This window comes from Cricetulus griseus, chromosome 2 (genome assembly GCF_003668045.3).
Source record: "Cricetulus griseus strain 17A/GY chromosome 2, alternate assembly CriGri-PICRH-1.0, whole genome shotgun sequence".
In the NCBI taxonomy this organism is placed as follows: Eukaryota; Metazoa; Chordata; class Mammalia; order Rodentia; family Cricetidae; genus Cricetulus; species Cricetulus griseus.
The window spans coordinates 427,810,455-427,831,609 of NC_048595.1; the positions used below are offsets into that span (position 1 = coordinate 427,810,455).

Below are 21,155 nucleotides of genomic sequence, written 5' to 3' on the forward strand. Positions count from 1 at the left end.
AAAGAACTTGAAGCAGGGAATAAGGGAAGAGCCAGGGCAGGTAATCTGGGGCTGTTTCAGACCTCTTTGAGGTAGAAGAGACAAGGACAGAGGCCTGGGAGGAGACAGGGCAAACCCAGATGACAACCTAGGAATGATAGGACAGATCCAGGCATGTCTGTTAGCTGGTAATCTTCTGTTTCACATGCTTACAGAACACGAGGCACAGGAACACATGCAATTAGGTACAACTGTTTAGAAAATGGTTAAAGAAACTAGGACATGAAGCAGTAAGAAGGAAGAAATGATGGAGTGAATAAAACAAAGCCCTTATAGCAACAATGGTAGACACTGGAGATTCAGTCACAGGTTAAAACCATAGTGATACTCAAGAAGAAATTGTTTTAGTCCAAGCCTATCTTTTATATAGCTGTTAATTTCAAAGGCCAGAGTCCAAGGGTGGGGAGTGTGTTCCAGCCACACTGATATCCCAAAGCCAGTCCTCCTTCAGGCCCTAAGCTCCTCAGGCTAGCTACAGTCCCAGTGTGCATATCTTGGATTATATGTAATTCCTAAGCCAGAGGTGGGGTAAGGGCTCAGCCTTCAGGTCCAGTGGGGGGAGCAGGAGGAGCAGAAGGGCTGGGATCTTCCAGCTTCACATCATGTAGGTGCACTGTGGGAGTGGTGGGGTCTTTGCCTACACCCTGGTTGGGGTCGGCCTGGTCAGGGTGGTGTCTGCGCACATGCTTGACGACCTGGAACTTTTGCTTGGCTTTGTAGCTGCAGAGGCGGCAGAAGAAGGGGTGTCGGTCGGTATGGGTAAGGGCATGATGTCGCAGGCCAGCAGCCCAGCGGAAAGCACGGTGGCAAACATTGCAAACATAGGGTTTGGCTTCACTGTGCTTGCGTAGGTGGGTGCGAAGCAGGAAGCGTGTCTTGAATGCCTTGCCACACTGCTCACACATGAAAGCCCGGGCCTCTCGGTGCCGTGTCTCCCGGTGTACACGAAGTGCATCAGCTCGGTTGGTGCAGTACTCACACTCGGGACACTGGTATGGCTTCAGTCCTATAGGACAAGCACAAACCACCATGGAAGAGGGAAGAACAAGGGTCAGCGAGTCATAAAAAGTCAGTATGGTACTTGGATATAAAGAATACAGCACAAGCTAATGATCATACTTTTCTGTCCCAGTCAAACCTGACACTCCAGTGCCTTTCTCCACTCAGTCCTTATATATACACAGGTCCCAGTGGCTGCTGGTGAGTAACTGGACTTGTAACCAGTCTACCCGATAGTAAAGAATACTCAACTGTGACAGGTAAATGGGGAACAACATCACTTCCCTGGTCATGTGATATTACAGAACTTAGACTATTTAGACACACTTTCTTACCAACTTGAGAGACAGAGAGAGAATGAGAACTAACCGGGTGGTGGTATCGACTTTAATCCCAGTACTTGGGAGGCAGAGGCATGCTGATGTGTGAGTTTGAGGACAGCCAGGCCTACACAGACAAAGCCTGTCTCGAAAAACAAAACAACAAACAAACCAAAGAGAAAATGTTAAAAAAAAAAAAAAAAGATATTCCTTCTCATATGGGGGAATCACATGCCATAACTGAAGGTACCCAATCATTACTCCTTTAAAGAGAACCCATGGTTTGTGGATTCCATACACTGGAGAGGAAAAGACAAATTAAAAATAGGGAACTTAGGGTTGGAAAGATGGCTCAGTGGTTATGAGCACTGGCTGCTCTTCCAGAGGACCTGGGTTCAATTTCCAGCAACCACATGCAGCTCACAACTGTCTGTAACTCCAGTTCCAGGGGATCTGGCATCCTCAGAGACATACACACAGGCAAAACACCAATTCACATTAAAAAAAAAAAAAGGAGGCGGGGAGGGACAACTTATACCTTTCTTTTCACTTACAATCATTCTACCACATTTATACAGAAACCATGTATCTCTCGGTGGTTACTCAAAATTGAGTTGGAGGTTCTCCATGTGTAAGAGAGTGTGTGAACTTGTATTATAATCACTGGGAAAGGTTTTGCAAATACACTTGTCTAGGATTTCAGGTTTACCCACTCTTTGGTGTTTAACACATTTCAATGGGCTGGCATAGTACCTATTCCCAGGGTGAAAACTGATGTAGGCTCTAAGTCTGAGTGAGGACATCCAACATCTGAGGGAGGCCAAGGTTGCCAGGGAACAGGGAAACCCTTTACTCAAGACAGTCAATTCGCACACTTAGTTACCTGTGTGCTTGGTCATGTGATATTTGAGTTGGTTGACCCACTTGCACTTGTATCCACACTCAGGGCACAGGTACTTTCGTTCCTCTTTATGGATCCGCATGTGGTACTAGAAGATAAAACGCAGAATGCTTACTCCCCATACAACAGGGTGCTTCCCCTCAGATCTCAGCTGTTTGTTACTAGCTATATTGTAGGGTCAGCTAACCCCTAATTCTGTTTGATAATCTGTACCAAGTATCTACCGCTCTGTGTGTATGTATGTGATGTGGAGGACTAAACCCAAGAGCTTGTGCATGTTAGGCAAACATTCATCACTGAGTTCCCTATCCTGTGACCCACTCTGTATTTTCAAATGATTAAAATTGCAGCACTAGGCATTAAATTAAGTGCTCAATAAATATTAGCTGTTACTACCCAGATTATTCTCAAAGTATTAAATGCTTTTATCATGGCAAAGTTATGGAATTTACCTTTACAAAAGCTCATGAAGTTGTATTATCCCTTTTACAGATGAAGAATCCAAATTTTGAGAAGTTAAATGAATATGTATAATTGTTAAGGCTATAGAATCCAGGAAACTGGATAGATGACTGAGCACTGGTTGCTCTTCCAAATAATCTGGGTTTAGTTTCTAGCACCCACATGGCAGCTCACAACTGTCCTTAACTCTAGTTCTAGAAGTCCCAACATCTCTTCTGGCTCTGCAGGCACCAGGCTCACACGTGATAGACACACACACACCAAAAAAAAAAAAAAAAAAGTTACAGCATCCAGAGCCTACATGTCTTGCATTTCTGCGATGTGGTGCTTGACCTTACCTTGAGGCGAGAAGGGTCAGCACAGGCATAGGAGCAGAGGTGACAGCGGTAAGGCTTTTCCCCAGTGTGAATGCGGCTGTGCCAGGTGATCTTCTGCCGATTTTTGGTGCTATAGGCACAGTCAGTACACTTGTAGAGCCGGGTGCCTCCATGTCCCTTTACATGGTGGTCCAGTACTAACTGATACCGACATGCAAAGTCACAAAAAGGGCAGCAAAGAGAGGGCTGCCCAGAATCCCCATCTCCACCTGAGGGGGCTGCTGAAGTCTCTTCATGCTGTTCCAAGTAGTGCTTTACCAGGCCCACTCGCTCTCGGGCAGCAAAGTTACAGAGCTGGCAACGGTGGCTGAAATGGTGCTGTCTCCGATGCTCATCCAGTGCTGGCCTGCTAGGGAAGGTCTCCTGGCAGGCCCCACACTCCAGCCTTGGGTGCTGTTTACGGATATGTCCTCGTAGGCTGGCAGGACTGGGGCAGAGCAGGCCACATTGGGAACAGTGCAAGGGGCCCTCAGTGGCCTCTACAGGACATCCAGGGGATGGGTGTGTAGGTTCTGGGTGTCGGCGCAGAGCATGCTGCTTCAGTGCTGTTTCTGAGCTAAACTGGGCCTCACACTGAGAGCATGAAAAGGATGGGGTACCTTGGTGGCAGCTGTTGACATGGCGAGTGATGTCATGACGAAGATAACCACTGTAGTCACAGAGTGGACAGAAGTGGGTAGGTGTTTTGTCATGTACTCGTAGTCTGTGTAAACGCAGTTTTGAGTTGGTACCAAATGTCTGTGGGCAGGAGCTGCAAGGGATGCGGCCAACACCTGTGTGTCGAGATTGGTGGGCCTCTAACCGGTACCGTCTTGTAGTAGAAAAATCACAGAAAGGGCACTGATGTGGCTTCACACCCTCATGCTTGAGTCGCCGGTGTTGTTGGAGGCACCGGCTTTGCTTGCAGGTAAATCCACAGTCCCCACACTGTAGAAGGGGCCGGGAGCCAGAGGTTGGGGCTGTAGTGGGGTGCCTCCGCCTTTGATGGAGCCTCAGAGCAGCAGCAGCAGAAGCAATGAATGGGCAGAGACCACAGTGCAGATCTCCAGAGTCAAGGGGACAGCCCTGGGTCTGGTGAGTCCTCAGTGTCCGTTCCTGCTGACAGCTAAAGGGACATGTGGGGCAGGAGAAGAGGGCACCCTTCTGCTTCTGAACCACAGCAGTGCCCCTATCACCAGGGCTGGACTCTGTACTCCCACTATTCAAGAGAGTAGAGTCCCCATTGTTTAGGGGAAGCACAGCAGGATGGGTCTGGGGGCGCCCACGCTTTCTTCTCTGGCTACGCTCCCCTCGGCAGCCTTCAGTCACGTGAGAGGTAATAGAGGAAAGACGAGAGCAAAGGAATGTGCACGAGCTGCAGTGAAACTTGCCTTGCTTAAAGTGGAACTTCTCAGAGGTCCCTGTGGGTAAGGGTTTTCCTGCCAGAGAGGATGGGAGGTCAGAGGGTGTGGGAAGAGGCTCCTCTACTCTTGGCTCCCCAGGGAGCTCAGAAGGAGCATCTTTTGGAAGCAGGAGCGCTACCTTTGCTGGTAAAGGTGGGGGCTTTCCACTTTCAGCATCCTGTGAGGCTTGGCTACCTGGAAGCTGAGGATGTCGAGTGGGAGAGACAGGTCTAGGCAAAGCCTTGTTCTTTCTGAGAAGAACAGGGCATTTCTTCATCATATGGGTGCTGAGGCCACGTTGTTGCTTAAAGCTAGCTCCACATTCAGGGCATAGCAGGGGTTCTCGGCGGCTTTGGCACCCCGATTTAGAGTGTAGAGTCAGGGCTTTCTCCCGGCGAGTGATAAAAGGACAGTGTGGGCATCGGAAAACTCTTCCTTCTCCCTGGATCACTACCATTTGTACCCGGCCCTCCAGCACCAATGCTTCTGCTTGTTCTTTGTCCTGTCTCCTCAGGGCCTTAAGCAGTGACTCGGACTCAGGAAACTGAGGCAACGGTGCAGTCTCAGCAGACAGAGTTGCCTTGAATGTGTCAGGGGTCTCCTCAGAAATTAGAGGATTTCTAGGGGGCTCAGAGACTAGCTTCTCCAGAATGGGCTCTTCAACAATCAAGCCTGGAGTCCCAACACTTTCAAAGCTGGACAATTCTGGCTCTTCCAGTCCATCTGGTCTTTCCATTCCCAGTGGTCCTGAGGGATCTAGAGGCCTGAACTCTACAGGAGCTGTTTCAGTGAGCTCCTCAATGGGTGGCGGTTCTGCCACAGGTTCTAGTTCTACCCTTAGGGCCTCCAAGTGTAGTGTGCAGCCACCCTCCTCCACCTCCCCTGGGCTGGGGCTGCCAACCAGGTCATCCCCTTGGGGAGCCTCAATACCATCCTGTCTCTTGGTGCTGATCTCATCACTTGTCTTGGGCAGGGCCTGGTCCACACTGGAGTCTGCCACAATCCCATGTTCATGGTCTTGTCTCTCAGGCTGGGCTGACAGCTGGTTTGAAGGCCCTGAGTCTGATGGAGGTGCCAAGCACTGCCTGGACCCCTCTAACTCTTGACTGGCATTGCAGAACTGCCAAACCTGGTCCCCTGGCATGTAGCCATGGACCTTGCGCTTGTGGAAGAAGAGTGTGGTGTTGCTGAAGGTACGGTAATCACAGAGGGCACAGTGAAACTCACGGAGATGGGTGTGCTTACAGTTCTCATGGCTCAGCAGGGCCTGCTTATGGCGGCTCTGATAGCTGCAGTAGCGGCAGGGATAGAGTGGGGCAGGTGTGCCAGGGTGGTGCTGGGAAGCCATGTGCTTCTGAAGCTCATACTTCCTCTTGCAGGCAAAGGCACACACCTCACACATGAGGGACTTGCCCTGGTGCCGCAGTTTGTGGCTGCTCAGCTGATCAGCCCGATGGCAGCGGTAAGAGCACTGGTTGCATTGGTATCTGGGGAGAAGGACAAAGAGGGATCAATCACAATATATCAATAACAGTTAACAGACACTGACTAAATAGTATGCGCTGCGCCTGAGTGTGTGCTCTGGATTTACCCTGCTTCCACCATGCTATGAAGTAGGTATAGATGAGGCCAAGGCACTGACCTAAAGGTGTTCCCAAAGGAAGTGATGGCAGAAACAGCCTAGCTTCAGAGCTGGGGCTCTATTCTCTACTCTATACTGCATGTGTGTGTCATCCACCAACCCCCATCTTGAGGTGCTGGGCATTGAACTCAGTCAGGGTTTTATGCATGCTGGAGAAGTGTTCTGAAAGATTACTTCCTATAGGAAAGTAATCTTGAGTATAGTGGAGCAGGTATGCCAGGGTGGCACTACCCACCTGACTTCTAAGGAACTGAAAGCCCCATGGAGCAGGTTTCTGTGCTTTGTTCTATTCTCCAGTGAAGGCATAAAAGCTACAGACCAAGCCCCTGGGCAGATGTGCCAACAGATTAGAGAATTTGTCCAGATGTCACTGGATCTTAAAGTGGTCATTTGGTACCATTAAATGTAGATCCATTTTCCTGAGACCAAATTCTGAGAATTCAAGTAATACTTTAAATGAGGGTTCTAAAGATTGAACTCATCAGACCTTCATGATTGCAGGCAAGCACTTTTCTGACTGAGCCATCTCCTCAGCCCCTCAAGAGATACTTTAATCTCTTTCCCTTCTCCTGGCCCAGAATACAGTTACTATGCAAAATGGGCCACAGATACAGGGCTTAACTGTAGGTGATGGAACTAAGACAGTAGGAGCGGAAAATGGTGTTAGAATAGAGAAAGCCTGACCTAAGGGGCTAACTTAGCGTAATGTTCTTGGGACAGAGATGGAAACATGTGTTCATACCTGAGATCCCCTGCATGTTTCCGCATGTGCACACTCAGGTAATGCTTCCACTTGGTGACATAGCCGCATTCAGTGCACATGTAATCCTTGGTGTTAGAGTGAGTCAGCATGTGCTTGGACAGGTAGCTCACGTCTCGGCATGTGAAGTCACACAGCTCACACTTGTGAGGCTTCTCTCCTTATGTTGTGTGTAGGGGAAAGAACACAGGTCAGACAGATTTGAGTGAGTGGCCACATCATCTCTTCCAGCAAGTTTGCTATGATGCTAGGCAAGAGCAAAAGTTTTATGTGCTACCAGGTATGTAGCGAACTACGTAAGAAAGGAGGCTACATCACAGCTGTTTCAGACAGTTCCTCCAACTGCTATACCAATGAAGAGCGGGGAAAGACTATCAGCTTTGTAAAATTAAAGTCTACCTTTGATTTTTTGTTTGTTTAGTTTTTGTTTTTTCAAGACAGGGTTTCTCTGTGTAGCCCTGGCAATCCTGGAACTCAGAGATCTAAGTGCCTCTGTCTCCCCAGTGCTGAGATTAAAGGTACGCGTCATGGCGCACAGCTTACCTTTGATTTAAAAAAAAAAAAAAAAAAAAGTTAGTTGACACCTGTAAGTCAAGTCCTTCTCATTTCCTAAGTAGAGATTAGAACAAGGGAAGAAATAGAACAGGAACTCTCAATTCCAATAGAGTAATGCATATGAACAGCCAGCATTTATACGATGCTCACTATGTACCTGGGTATTGCATAAAGTGCCTCCTTTCAATGAGTATTCATAACAATACAAGGTGCCATTATCTCTATTTTAGTGGTGGGAAAATCAAGGCACAGAGAAATCACAAAGCTATTTTATTAAACGGTGGAACTCAAGGCCTTAGGCAGCCTATTTCCTTGCTTCCAGAAAGAGAACAACAAAATATAGACCTCATATGGTTGGTGTGAGTATTAAATGGAACATGACAAAGCTGTCAGTGGTACATAGTAAGAACTCAAGAAGGAGCTGTCCCAGTACTTGCTCAACACCTGGTATTTACCTTCAAGACCCTCCTCCCTGACTCCAGCCACCTCTGTATGGTGAAGAGCACACAACATAGCTCTCTGTGATCTTACTGTACGTCTAAATTTAGCTTCTCAATTAACTTTTGTCTCTTACAAGATTGTAAAGGATAAAATAGGATAATACATATAAAAGAATGTTTTAAACTATGTAACACTACACAGTTTAGGAAAAGACCTTGGAAAGAAACTACAGTCTGTGACTAAACTGTGTACAGGAATGAACTGTTGTATGGGAATAAAAATAGCTTTGACCAAACTGCCTAAAAATTATTTTTTTCTTTTTTTTAAAATTATTTATTATGTATACAGTGTTCTGCCTGCATGTATGCCTGCAAGCCAGAAGAGGGCACCAGATCTTATTACAGATGACTATGAGCCACCATGTGGTTGCTGGGAAGTGAACTCAGGACCACTGGAAGAGCAGGCAGTGCTCTGAACCTCTGAGCCATCTCTCCAGCCCTAAAAATTATTTTTCTAACCAGAGTTTTCTGTGGAATTGGCTTAATGGCCCACCAATGCACAGATATTTGTAGAAATCAGAGATGACACTGTAGTAGAAAGCCTGATTTAGTTGTCATCTAAGGCTTCAATAGTGCTAGCAACCACTTAGGAGTCCAAGATAAAACAAGTCAATTTTCTGGTCATTAGAGGTGATCATGTTCAGTTCTAAGGAAAGCCACAATGTATATAGATGGCTGATTACTGTCCCTTTTCCTGCTCCTATACACTCCCAATACTTGAATTATAAAGGAAGTTATCTGTCCTGGTCTGGAAGTCTTCAGTATAAAAAGCCGACTATTCACCCATCTGTGCTTGACTAGGGGTGGGTAGAACTGGACAAGTGCTTAAGGGTGAGGAATGATGGTCTAGTTAGTGTTAGAACACAGGTTCTGAAATCGGAGTGCATGGATTCAGAAACTGACTTGACTACTTCATTTGTTGAATGACACTCAACTTATGCCTTATATCCTTGTAAACTTGGGATACTAGAGTTGTGCACATAAACTTGAGGTCAAGTGAAACAATGTATGAAATGCCCTTTGTGTGATGCTTGGTACACAGCAAAAGCTCATGCCAGTCATCACCGTCACCACCATTTACATCATCATCATAAGGCTGGAAGCCATCTCACCAGTATGCAGCAGCATGTGTCGGATAAGCACCCTCTTGTGGGCAGTGGCAAAGTTGCACTCAGGGCACTGGTGGATCTTCTCATGAGCATGCATCTTGCCAACGTGGTCCTGGTAGGCTACTGGGTTGAAGGTGGCAAAGGGGCAGAAGGTACACCGTAGCTCTTCACTGCCTGGGTGGCCTTGTTTCTTATGCTTGCGGAACAAGTGCTTATTGGAGCAGGCAAAGTCACAGTGGGGGCAGTGGAAAGCATAATGGCTCTTGTGGTGGGCTTCCATGGCTTCAGCTGTAGCAAAGAGCATGGGACATGAGTGATGGCGGCACTCCACAGCCCGTACTCCATGGGTCTCCTTTAGGTGCTTTATAAAGGCCTTCCGGTCGGGGGCTACATAAGTGCAGCCCTCCTGAAAGCAGTGTAGAGGTAATGGCTCTGCAGCAGCTGCTGCTGTGTGGCTCTTGAGGTGCTCTTTGAGTGCTTGGCTGAGGCGGAATTCCTCACGGCACACAGGACAGGCATAGGTGTCTGAGTAGAAGTTGGAAATATTTTCGTGCATGCTGGCCATGTGGCGGTTAAGTGCATTCCTCTCCACTGCACTGTAGTGGCACAGAGGACACTGGTGGGCCTTCTCACCCAGCTCCCGCAGCAGATGAGTCTTGAGTTTGCTCTTGCTGGTGAAGAACTTCTGGCAGTTAGGACACTGGAGGCTCGGGTCGGGAAAGTGGAGATGTAGGTGCTCTACCAAATGGGTCCGCTTCTTAAAGCAGCGTTTGCATTCTGGGCACATGTGTGTCTTGAAGAGGGACTCAGTGCTGGAAGCCACATGCGCTGTGAAAGAGAATGCAGAGGGCTTAAGAGTCAGATTCTCTAGTAGTTCAGTGGCTAGTTAGACAGTGGAAGCCACAGCTTGTACAGACACAAATATCATGTGGCCTTTCTTTTCATAAAAACCAAACACCAGAGTCTCAAATGTCTCAAAGAAGAGGCAAGAAACTCTACTACTAAGAGAAAAAGAACCACAATGACTACTCATATCTTTTTTTTTTTTGTCAATTTCTTGCTTTTTAAAAATTGGTATTGATTTTTTTGTTTTTGTTTTTGGTTTTTTGAGACAGGGTTTCTCTGTGGCTTTGGAGCCTATCCTGGTACTAGCTCTTGTAGACCAGGCTGGCCTCAAACTCACAGAGATCCGCCTGCCTCTGCCTCCCGAGTGCTGGGATTAAAGGCATGTGCCACCACCACATGGTGTAAATTGGTATTGATTTTTAATTTTAAATTTATCTATTTTATATCCTGATTATACTTTCCCTTCCTACCTCTCCCCCTAGTCCCTCCTCTCCCCCCATCCACTCCTCCTCCACTTCCTTTAAAAAAAGCAGTCTTCCCAAGGACTGTCAACAAAACATGGCATATCAAGTTGCATTAAGACTAAGCACCTCCCCTTGTAGTAAGGCTGGGCAAGGCAACCCAGAATGAGGAGTGGGGTTCCCCAAACAACAAATGAGTCAGAGACAGCCCCTGCTCCCATTGTTAGGAATCCCACAAGACCAAACTATACACCTGCCACATATGTGCAGAGAGCCTAGGTCAGTCCCATGCAGGCTCCCTGGTTGTCAGTTCAGTCTTTGTGAGCCCCTATGAGGCCAGGTTAGTTGATTCTATGGGTTTTCTTGTGTCTTTGACCCCTATGGCTCCTACAATCCTGCCTCACTCTCTTCAGCAGGATTCCCCGAACTCTGCCCAATGTTTGGCTGTGAGTCTCAGCATCTGTTTCCATCAGCTACTGGATAAAGTCTTTGTGATGACAATTGGGCTAGGCACCAATCTATACTCATACCTTCTTGTGGCCTCTTTCAAGTATTTTTCCAAGTCAACCATTAATCCTAACCTGTGTGGAGCTGCTCAAGAGAATCTGGATGAAGCCTTCTTGTTCTTGCTGTCCTTGCTCTACACAGACAAGCAGAAAATTCAGCAGGGCTGATGCGAAAGGAAGAGCCTCAAAATGAGTGAGCAGAAAGGTGAAGTACCCTAAACTTCCAAAGACTGGCTCACCGAGCTCTAAATAATTGAGAGCTAATAATAAAAATACAATCAGATTTTTTTAAATTAATTTTCTTTTATTCAAATTAGGAACAAGCTTTAAAAATATGGAACGCTTCACGAAATTGCATGTCATCCTTGCACAGGGGCCATGCTAATCTTCTCTGTATCGTTCCAATTTTAGTGTTTGTGCTGCTGAAGCGAGCACTACAATCAGATTTTTAAAAATAAAAATTATTCACCAGACATTAGTATATTCCTCATGGGATGAATTTCAAGTGTTTCTATGAGTTTGAAACTGGAATCAAAGATTCAGAAAAAAATTCTTAGGAATCTAAACAAAACAGGTGATCATCAATAACCTGTGATGTCTATACTATGAACAGAATCCCTTTTCCCTGCTAAAGAAGCCTATGGCTGTACTGGATAGTGTTATGTCAACTTGACACAAGCTAAAATCATCAGAGGGGAGAGAACTTCAATTGGAAAATGCCTCCATAAGATCAGGGTGTAAAAAAAAAAAGAAAAAAAAAAAAAAGATCAGGGTGTGTAGACAAGCCTGTAGGGCATTTTCTTAATTAGTGAATGATGGGGGAGGGCCCAGGGCATTAAGGGTGGTGCCAATCCCTGGGCTGGTGGTTCTGGGTTCTATAAGAAAGCAGGCTGAGGGGCTAGAGAGATGGCTCACAGGTTAAGAGCACTGGCTGCTCTTCCAGAGGTCCTGAGTTCAATTCCCAGCAACCACATGGTGGCTCACAACCATCTATAATGAGATTTTGTGCCCTCTTCTGGTATGCAGGGATATATGTAGGCAGAACACTGTATACATAATAAATAAATAAAAATCCTGAAGAAAAAAAAAAAAAGAAAAAGAAAAAGAAAGGAGGCTGAGGAAGCCAGTAAGCAGCACTCCTTCATTGCCTACATATCAGCTCCTGCCTCCAGATTCCTGTTTGAGTTCCTGTCCTGACTTCCTCCAATGAACAGTGATATCGAAGTATAAGCCCAATAAATGTTTTCCTTCCCAACTTGCTTTATTATGGTCATGGTGTTTCTCTGTACAACAGAAACCCTAACTAAGACACTGGCTGAAGAGACACTGCCTACAAGAGCAAATTGTATTTGTATCACTTCCCTGTATTACTAGGTTACTAGACCGATTTATCACTGAGTACTAGACTTTAATTTTGTTGTTGGTTTTAAGTCCTTGAGATTAAACCTAAGAACTCACAATTGCTAAGGGCATACTCTATTATTGAGTTATCTCCCTAGCCCTAGATCTTAGACTTGAGACTAAGTAGAACAGAAAGAATACATGGATCTGAACTAAAGCTCAGAAAACCAAAACCTAAGGCTTAAATGTAAGGCGCCCCACAATCCACTCCTGTCTACCACAGAGCTTCAACCTCAGTGATGTTATTACCTTCTGACTGCTGAGTTCCTTGACTTTTATCCAAGACTTTCTGGGAGTCCTTCTGGGTGCCACTCTCCTCTTCCTCTATATCTTCAGCTGACTCCTGCCCAGGAAAAGGTGTACCTGCTTCCTCAGAAGGTTCTCCTTCTCCTGGAGACAATTTGGAAGCTGGGGACACATAAAACTTGAAGTTCACATGGGCCAGTGATAGTACTGAATGCTGGTACTTTGCATCCAGAAAAAGATCTTGGATGCAAAGTATATATATTCTCATTCAAGACAGGGACTTGAAGACCAAGAGTAAAAACGTAGTCTAAAAACTTACAATAACAGACGCAGACCCCTTGAAGCTACTGGGAAGGGGGCAGGGGCTAAGAGGTAGATAAGAGTAGAATGCACTTCCTTAACCCAGGACTCCAGAGTCAAAGGCTGGATGTTGAAGGTAGAGACAATATCCTGACTGTTGTTTATTCTGCTGAGAGCCTAATTTGTACTTCAGGCTCATATCTTGCCCTAAAAGGTCTTCTCTTTAGACAAAAGAATAAACAAGAGGCTTGGCCAGTCCAGTTCTCAGTCTGCCCTCTCCTGGACTATTTTCTCTATTCCCTTTCTACACACTTCATGCTGACTTTGTTAGTTTTGAGACTAAAAGGAGAAACTGATAAAGTACCACCCTTTCTGAGAGTTCTTTCAAGACAGAGTTTCTCCATGTAGCTCTGGCTGTCCTAAACTCACTATGCAGACCAGGCTGGCTTTGAACTCAGAGATCTGCTTGCCTCTGCCTTCTGAGTGCTGGGATTAAAGACATAAACTACCACCAACCAGCGAGATTTCTTTTTTAAACACTATTCCTTTCTGCCCAGTCTCACAATTTATTTGTTTATGTTTATGTTCATTTTTTTTTGAGACAAGGTTTCTCTGTATTGCTTTGGAGCCTGTCCTGGAACTCTCTTTGTAAACTAGGCTGGCCTCAAATTCACAGAGATCCACCTGTCTCTGCCTCCTGAGTGCTGGGATTAAAAGCGTGCACCACCAATGCCCGGCTTTTGTTTATATTTTTTTGAGACATGATCTCATATAGTCCAGGTTGGCCTGGAACTTGCTATATAGTTAAAGATGACCTTGAATTTCTAACCTTCTCAAGTGCTGGGATAACAGGCACACACCATTTCATCCAGCTCCAATCTCATTCATTTTAAAGGCAATCTATAAACATTCTGCTAGTACCAACAGTCACTGACAGGCACTTTTGCCTTAGATAGCATGGCCTGAAATGGATCAATAGAGGATATTGTTAAAGTAATTTCAGATTACATGTTCCTTAACTCAACTTTTTCTCAGTGTCACAGACAAGGCCTCCTTTTGTCCCATGTATTCTAATTAGTTCATATTTCTAGAGGCTTTCCATATTTCCAGCCCCTACCCCACCCCTCCAACCTCCGGGTTTCTCTGTGTAGTCCTGGCTGTCTTAGAACTTGCTCTGTAGACCAGGCTGGCCCCTAATTCAGAGATCTGCCTACCTCTGCCTTCCAAGTGCTGGGATTTAAGTTGTATGCCACCACAACCCTGCTATAACTCCATCCTCTTAAACCACAGTCTACATTCTGTCATATTTATGGAACAGTCATACTGGAAACGAATGTCTCTTATAAGAATCAACTGTGGATATATTCTAGGCATGAGACTAGTGGGTCCCTGGCCCCCTACCTGGCAGCAGATCCTGGGATGGAAGGCCCTGAACAGCAGAAAGTTCTCCCCGTGTACTGGCTCCATGGCTCCGCTGATGCTGCCGGAAGAGTTTGACGTTGGAGCCCATGAAGCTGCATTGGCTGCAGTGGAAAGGGTAATGGGCCTGCCGATGCAGCTCCATTCCCTGCTGGCTCCCAAAAAGCAGGGAGCAGCCCCGGAATGAACAGGGCACAGGAACTGCCTTGTGGGTCTGTCTCAGGTGAAGGTGAAGACCCTTGCGATCTTCAGCAGAGAACACACAGTCAGACTCTGGGCAGGAGAACGTGTTGGGAATGACACGGTGAATCTTGAAGTGGCTCTTCAAGGCCTGGGGTTGGACAAACTCTTGTCTACATATAGGACATGGCAGGGGGCTATCTGGCAGGCTGGGGTCCTGCAGAGGGCCATGGAGGGTGAGGTTGCTGGGGGGCAGCTCTACAGAGCACGGGGGGCTAGAGAGGTCCTGCATAGTCTGAATATGGGTCTCAGTGCACTGGTGCAGGGAGAGCAGAGTAGGCTCTGCAAAGCTCTGTTCACAGCGCTCACAGAAGTATACCTCCACCACCTTTACCAGGACACCTGCAGGTAGAGGACCGACAGAGAAAGGCACAGAATCAGATGGAACAAGACTTGAAAGAGTTAGTCACTAGTAAGTGAATCTTTTTATAGTTATGGAGTGCAGACAGACTTCCAAGTTTGGCTTTGCACCTGGACTACAGGCCTATAGGTCAGGGATAGCCTGTCTGGAATGTGTGTTTGCATTTCTAATGTCTAGTAAAATACTTGGCAAAGGATGTGTGCTTAATGTGTTAATGAATCAACAAACAATAAAATCCAGAAAGCATTACGAAAAAGCAAATTTAGGGCTATGGAGATGGCTTAGTCAGCAAAGCATGAGGACTTGAGTTCAGATCCCCAGCACTGACAATGCAAAGACAGGCAGATTTCTGGAGCTTCCTGGCTGGCTAGCCTAGCCAAACCAAACTTGTAAGCTCCAGGTTCCCTAAGAGACCCTCTCTAAAATGGCTCAGTGGGTAAAGGCATTTGCCACCAAACATTATGACCTGAGTTTAATCTACAGAACTCACATGGCAGGAGAGAACCGAAGCACACAAGTTACTTGCTCACACGCACAGGCACCCACACCCACACCTGTCACAGGTAAAATAAGATGTAACAGAAAGAAATAAAAATGTAGGGAGCAACTGAGGAAGATCCTTGACTCTGACAATGAGCATCCATGTGTGCACTCATGCTGCCACATACTGGTGAGATGGCTTCCAGCCCTAGGATGATGATGTAATAATGGTGGTGACTGATGGCTGGCCTGAGCTCTGCTGTCACACAAAGGACGCTGCATACATTGTTCCACTTGACGTCAGGTTTCTGGGCTGATTCTCCCGTCTGCACCTCCCACCTCACAAGGAAGTGTTGGGCTAGAGATCCAAGCTAGCTCATCTGTATAAGCTTCTCTACATGGTTCTAAGGATGCAATTCAGGTTGTCAGGGTTGCATGGCACATGCTTTATCTGCTGAGCCATCTCATAAACCCAGGAGACAGGGTCTTGACATATAACCCAGGCTGGCTTATGTAGCTTAGTCTAAATTTGAACTCTAGATCCTTCTGTCTTAGTTTCCTGAGTACTAGGATTAAAGGAATGCTGGGATTACTGACACATACCAGTACACTCACCTATCAAAGTTATTTTTGTGTGTGACTACATACTAAATCTACCTTATCTTTTTAATCAGTTCGTGCTATTTCAGAGCACTGATAAAAAAAAAAATGAAATTCTGCCCTGATGTTTCTAACAACAGCAGCAGCAGCAGCAGCAACAAAGCTATCTTATACATCCCATCCTTGTATGCAGGTATGTCTTCCTATAAGAGAGGTTCCTGGAGTGGAATTACTATGTCAGAGTGTACATTATTGTAAAATTCACTATGTAGCTAAACTGACTTTCATAACTTAATTTAGGTTGCAGATGCATCTGGGTGAGAGTATAACAATTAGCTACCATGTACAAGAACTTGGGTTCTATACCTCAGCGCAAAAAAAAAAAAAAAAAAGAAAGAAAGAAAGAAAGAAAGAAAGAAAGAAAGAAAGAAAAAAATTGTTTATGTTCTCCCAAAGTTGCAAGATAGTAATAGCTGGGCATGGTGGCATATGCCTTTAATTCAAAAACTTGGGAAGCAGAGGCAGGCAGATCTTTGTGAGTTCCAGGCCATCTATATAGTAAATTCCAGGCCAGCCAGAACTACATAGTGAGATCGTATCAAAAACATATAAACACAAATAAAAAAAAGTTGCAAGATATTATATATCCTTACACAGCCTCTTTTCAACTCTACAGGTCTGGCTTGTTTTTTTGCTCTGTGTGTGTGTTTGTGTGTGTGTGTGTGTGTGTGTGTGTGTGTGTGTGTGTGTGTGGACAGGGTTTCTCTGTTTAGCCTTGGCTATCCTGAAGCTCATTCTGTAGACCAGGATGGCCTTGAACTCACAGAGATCCACCTGCCTCTCACTTCTGAGTGCTGGAATGAAAGGTGTGTTCCCCCAATGCCTGGCCAACACTAGAAAAAAATTTTTAAAAATACTTAGCTTTGCTCGAAATTGAGGAGAAAAAGAACATTTGTATGAAATTAAGCATTTTTCCATAGAGCTATTGTTTATCTTTATTTCTTTGTGAACTTGGATGCAGTCATTCCTATCCATTCATTTATTCTTTCTCTCCCCTCAAGATAACATCCTGCCATGTAATCCTGGCTGGCCTGCAATTCATTATGAAGACCTCTGGCTCAGAACATTCAGCAATCCTCCTGAGTCCTGGAATTACAGGTGTGCACTACCATATCTAGCCTTCTATAAAAAACAAAAGCAATGAACTCTGAAATTTAAAATTATTGTTTTTATTTTCTAGTTTTTCAAAAATTCATTTATGTAAAATGGGTCCATATGTACATGTGCATGTCTGCATGTCAGAGGACAACCTGTAGGAGTCCGTCTTCTTCTTTCACCATGTGGGTCCTGGGGACTGAAGTCAGGTCAAGCTCAGTAGCTAATGTCTTTACCAACTGAGCTATCTTGCAAGATCCCTTAACTTGCTTATGCTAAAATGTTCCTATCATTTTTTTGGGACAGGGTCTCATATGTAGCACTGGCTGGTATTGAACTCACAGAGACCAGCCACCATCTTAAAAGTGTACACCACTACATAGTACATTCATGTTCTTTTTGTTCCCCCAGAGAAATGTATGATTTTTTTGTTTTTGTTTTTTAAGACAGGGTTTCTCTGTGTTGCCCTAGCTGTCCTGGAACTCACTCTGTAGACCAGGCTGTCCTGGAACTCACAGAGATCTTCCTGTTTCTGCCCCCTGAGTGCTGGGATTAAAGGCATGTGCCACTAACACCCAGCTCAGTTTAGAATTCTTACATGGTCAAATTGCCTAATTTTAGATGTAGAAAGAATAAAAATAAACTTTCTATTGAGATAAACAACATGCCCAACTATCTTAACAGCATGCCCTGGGTAAGTAGAGTATGTTAAACACATGAAACTAGGGCAAGGAATACCAGTTACTTCTAGAAAACTGCCAAACTCAGGATGGTTGATCAGGCTGGGCCTCTGGCCTAATGACTGGCTGATTTAGGGTCAGTATGGAAGAAAGACTCCTCAAGGACTGTCAGAGCAAGGACAAGCCAGTATAGGCAGAGGTGTCAGAAAGGCTTTCTGTTCTGGATTACTACCTAGCAGACACAAAGCTCTCAGAGGGAAAACTTTGCCAAAAGTTTGTTACCTTGCCGCCTTCCATCAACATGCATCAACCGCAAACCAAATTATAACATCTCCAGGTATAAAAATAGCAATACTACCTTGTGTTCTCATCACATTCAAAGAGAAGGACCAAAAATAGCACAGACAAAAAACTCAAGACTGTGTCCCACTGGCCTGTTAGCAACTATGTTTGTACCTGAGGTCTCTCCAGAAGCTTCTGGGGTCAGGGTTCCAGCTACTGCTTCCACAATGATTTCCATATTCCCTGGACTCTCTTCAGTAGCTGTGGCCTCTACCAGGAGGCAGCCTGGGTCAGCAGGTAAAGATGCAGGCTCTCCAGAAGTACAGGTGTTCTGGACAGGGCCCAGGATTCCATGGTTTGAGAGAGGTGGGGGAATCAACAATAGCTCAGAGCACAGTCCATCCATCTCTCCAGTGCCGTTAGCCAGCTGGGATGCCAACACAGGGTCTGACATTATCATTGACGTATGTGCTGTGGCCTCCTAAACGCTGACAAGTAACCAGGAAAAAAAAAACAAAACATATATATATATATATATATATATATATATATATATAAATAAAATACACACACACTTAGAACTCTTAATTTCTCTAAAGTTGGCCCACTCATTTAGGCATTTCCTTTCATGGCAAAATGCCATATATTATTATTATATTATTATTTTTATTATTATTATTATTATTTTTTATTATTTTGAGACAAGGTTTCTCTGTGGCTTTGGAGGCTGTCCTGGTACTAGATCTTGTAGACCAGGCTAGCCTTGAACTCACAGAGATCCACCTGCCTCTGCCTCCCGAGTGCTGGGATTAAAGGCATGAGCTGCCACCACACGGCTCCATGCCATACTTTATTATCCTACATATTTTCAAAGCAACATTCAACACAGAGCATAAAATGAGAATGAAGTCAGTATTAGTAGAGAACCAACAAGTTGAAGCCAATATTAAAGATTGCATAAATCTATTTCTTGCCAAGTGACCACTGCAACAATACTAAACGGGGCCTAAGGATCTCTTTCTCAGTACCTGATGATCTCATTATTCTTAGTATAGATAGATGTAAAACCATTCCTTCACTTACGATCCTCATTGACCCGCCTCTCCAGACAACCCTTCCTCCCTGTCTTCCTCACCAGATGATTTCCCATTTTCTGACTCTATACATCCTTTTTTGCTTGAAGCCACTTTCCTGCCTCTTCCATCCAATCCATCTCAATCTCTTATCTAATCAAATATACCTACTCCTTAAGAAAACAAATACCAGTTCTGCTGCGAATGCTTCCTAACATTCTTAATTTTCTCTTTTGAGTCCTGACAGCCTTGATATGTAGCCCTATCGGAAACCACATTGCAATATTGTTTCCCTATCAGTCTCCCTTCCTAGATGTATAGCTCCCCTGGCTCAAGTATGGAATGTAGTTGAGGATGACTTTGAACTCCTAGTACTCCATCTACCACCCCAGTGCTGGGAGTCCAGGTGTACACAACACTACCTGTTTCAAATGAGTTGTTATTACATATCCCCAACACTGAATGTGGACCTTTGAGTAGTATATTGACATTTTTCATTTCAATGAACACAAAGCACCAACAAGCTACACAAGTCAGGCAAATGACAATTCTAGTGCCCAGCTGAATTGAAGTAAACCCAGATACCTTTTTAAAAAATTTATTTATTTTTATGTGTGTTGGTGGTTGCCTGCATGTATATCTTCGTGAGGGTGTCAGGTCCCGTAGAACTGGAGTTACAGACCATGTGGGTGCTGGGAATTGAACCCAGGCCTTCTTGGAAGAGCAGTTAGTGTTCTTAACTGCTGAGCCATCTCTCCATCCCCAAACCCAGATATCTTAAACCAAGGTATCAAGCCAGTGGTTCCTCAAACGCAAGGTAACTTTAGGATTCACTAACTTCCTAAGGCCTCCTGAACCTAATATACCGAGAAATGAATTAAACTACACACCCTGTTAGACAAGGCTGAAATAAGCGAGATGATTTTTCAAATTCTTAGTACTCAGGAGGCAGAAGCCCGCCTGATTTACAAAGTGAGTTCCAGGACAGCCAAGGCTGTTACAGAGAAACCCTGTCTTGGAAAACCAAAACAAACAAAACAGAATGACAATAATTACTTGATGAAATCGGGTCACCGAGGTTACGTAAAAGCCAGGCGACAGCCGCTATTCCTTCTTCTGCAGAATCCCTTCACTCAAAAACAGCAAGAGCAGACAGAAATTCAGAAGGTGTCATGGAAGAGCATTCCCGTGGTCAGAGAGGCTCTTTGGAAGCTACAGCTTCCCCCGACTACTTATAATTGCTGCTCTGGACAGTCTTCCAGCTGCATCGCGCGGCCTCAGGAAGATGAGGCACTTGGGGTAGGAGTGTGCCAGAGAAGTAACGTGCTTTCTTTGAGATCGGAGAACCAAGGGACACGGAAGCCTAGGGAACAAGACGCCCCGGACTAGGCACCTCGGTTCCCACACGCTTCTGGGCTTTGACTCACCGTGTGGCCTTGAACAGATGCACTCTGCTCGCTTCTCGGGGCCTTAGCTTTCCTATCGGTAAAGTGGAGGCGGCGACAGCGTGTACAGTGTCCGGCGACAGCCAAGTCACAAGATCCAGCGAAGGGGAAAGGCGTTTTGGAACCTGCAAGGCTTGGAATGATGCATCGTCACGATTATGGTCCTGAGGAGAGGCAGCGGATACCCGGGCGGGGCCCAGAGCGGTGACGCGAAGATGCGCCCGGGCCCCTCTCGTGGGCGTGCTCCCCCCGGCACCTCCTCCCATGGGGTCCCACCTCCCACGCCCACTCATGCTGGAGCTAGAGAAACTTTTACCAACAGCTCGCAGCACCCGCACTTCCCCTGGTTCCCGCCGACAGCCGCTCTCTCACCTTCTACCCCAGGGCCAGCGGGTGCTGCATCTCTATGGTCTGACTGAGACTGGAGCCGCTCCTTAGGGGCCTTTGGTGCTGCCGCCTACGGCCCACGCGCCTCTGGGAATCTGACGTGTGGCGGTCACTCTGTCTCTCGCGACGGCTGCTACTCTATGGTTCCCCCCCCCCATGTCCTTGAATACCCTAGCTCTGAAGCCCAAAGCGGAACCATAGAGAGTGGCAGGGCAGAGTGGCTCGAA

General features: G+C 45.7%; 1 protein-coding gene and 1 non-coding gene across 12 annotated transcripts; both read right to left on the minus strand.

Annotated features, from left to right (window-relative positions):
* Nucleotides 1–154: 154 nt before the first annotated feature.
* Nucleotides 155–21,115, minus strand: Znf142 (zinc finger protein 142). 11 transcript variants are annotated; one of them, XM_035441034.1, is made up of 11 exons: nt 20,914–21,115; nt 20,524–20,674; nt 20,153–20,223; nt 18,198–18,504; nt 14,208–14,807; nt 12,510–12,668; nt 9,050–9,874; nt 6,865–7,042; nt 3,060–5,967; nt 2,242–2,347; nt 155–1,045 (listed from the first exon to the last, which is right to left on the minus strand). In XM_035441034.1, the coding sequence occupies exons 4-11, from the start codon at nt 18,481–18,483 to the stop codon at nt 576–578; spliced, it is 5,532 nt and encodes a 1,843-aa protein (XP_035296925.1). In that variant the 5' UTR covers nt 18,484–18,504; nt 20,153–20,223; nt 20,524–20,674; nt 20,914–21,115; the 3' UTR covers nt 155–575. The 11 variants fall into 11 exon arrangements, with proteins under 11 accessions (XP_035296925.1, XP_027253026.1, XP_027253028.1 ...); XM_027397225.2 differs by having other exon boundaries at nt 18,198–18,511; XM_027397227.2 differs by having other exon boundaries at nt 20,153–20,228.
* Nucleotides 11,188–11,294, minus strand: LOC113833648. Its single transcript, XR_003481759.1, has one exon. It is a non-coding gene; the product is annotated as a U6 spliceosomal RNA (small nuclear RNA).
* Nucleotides 21,116–21,155: the final 40 nt, after the last annotated feature.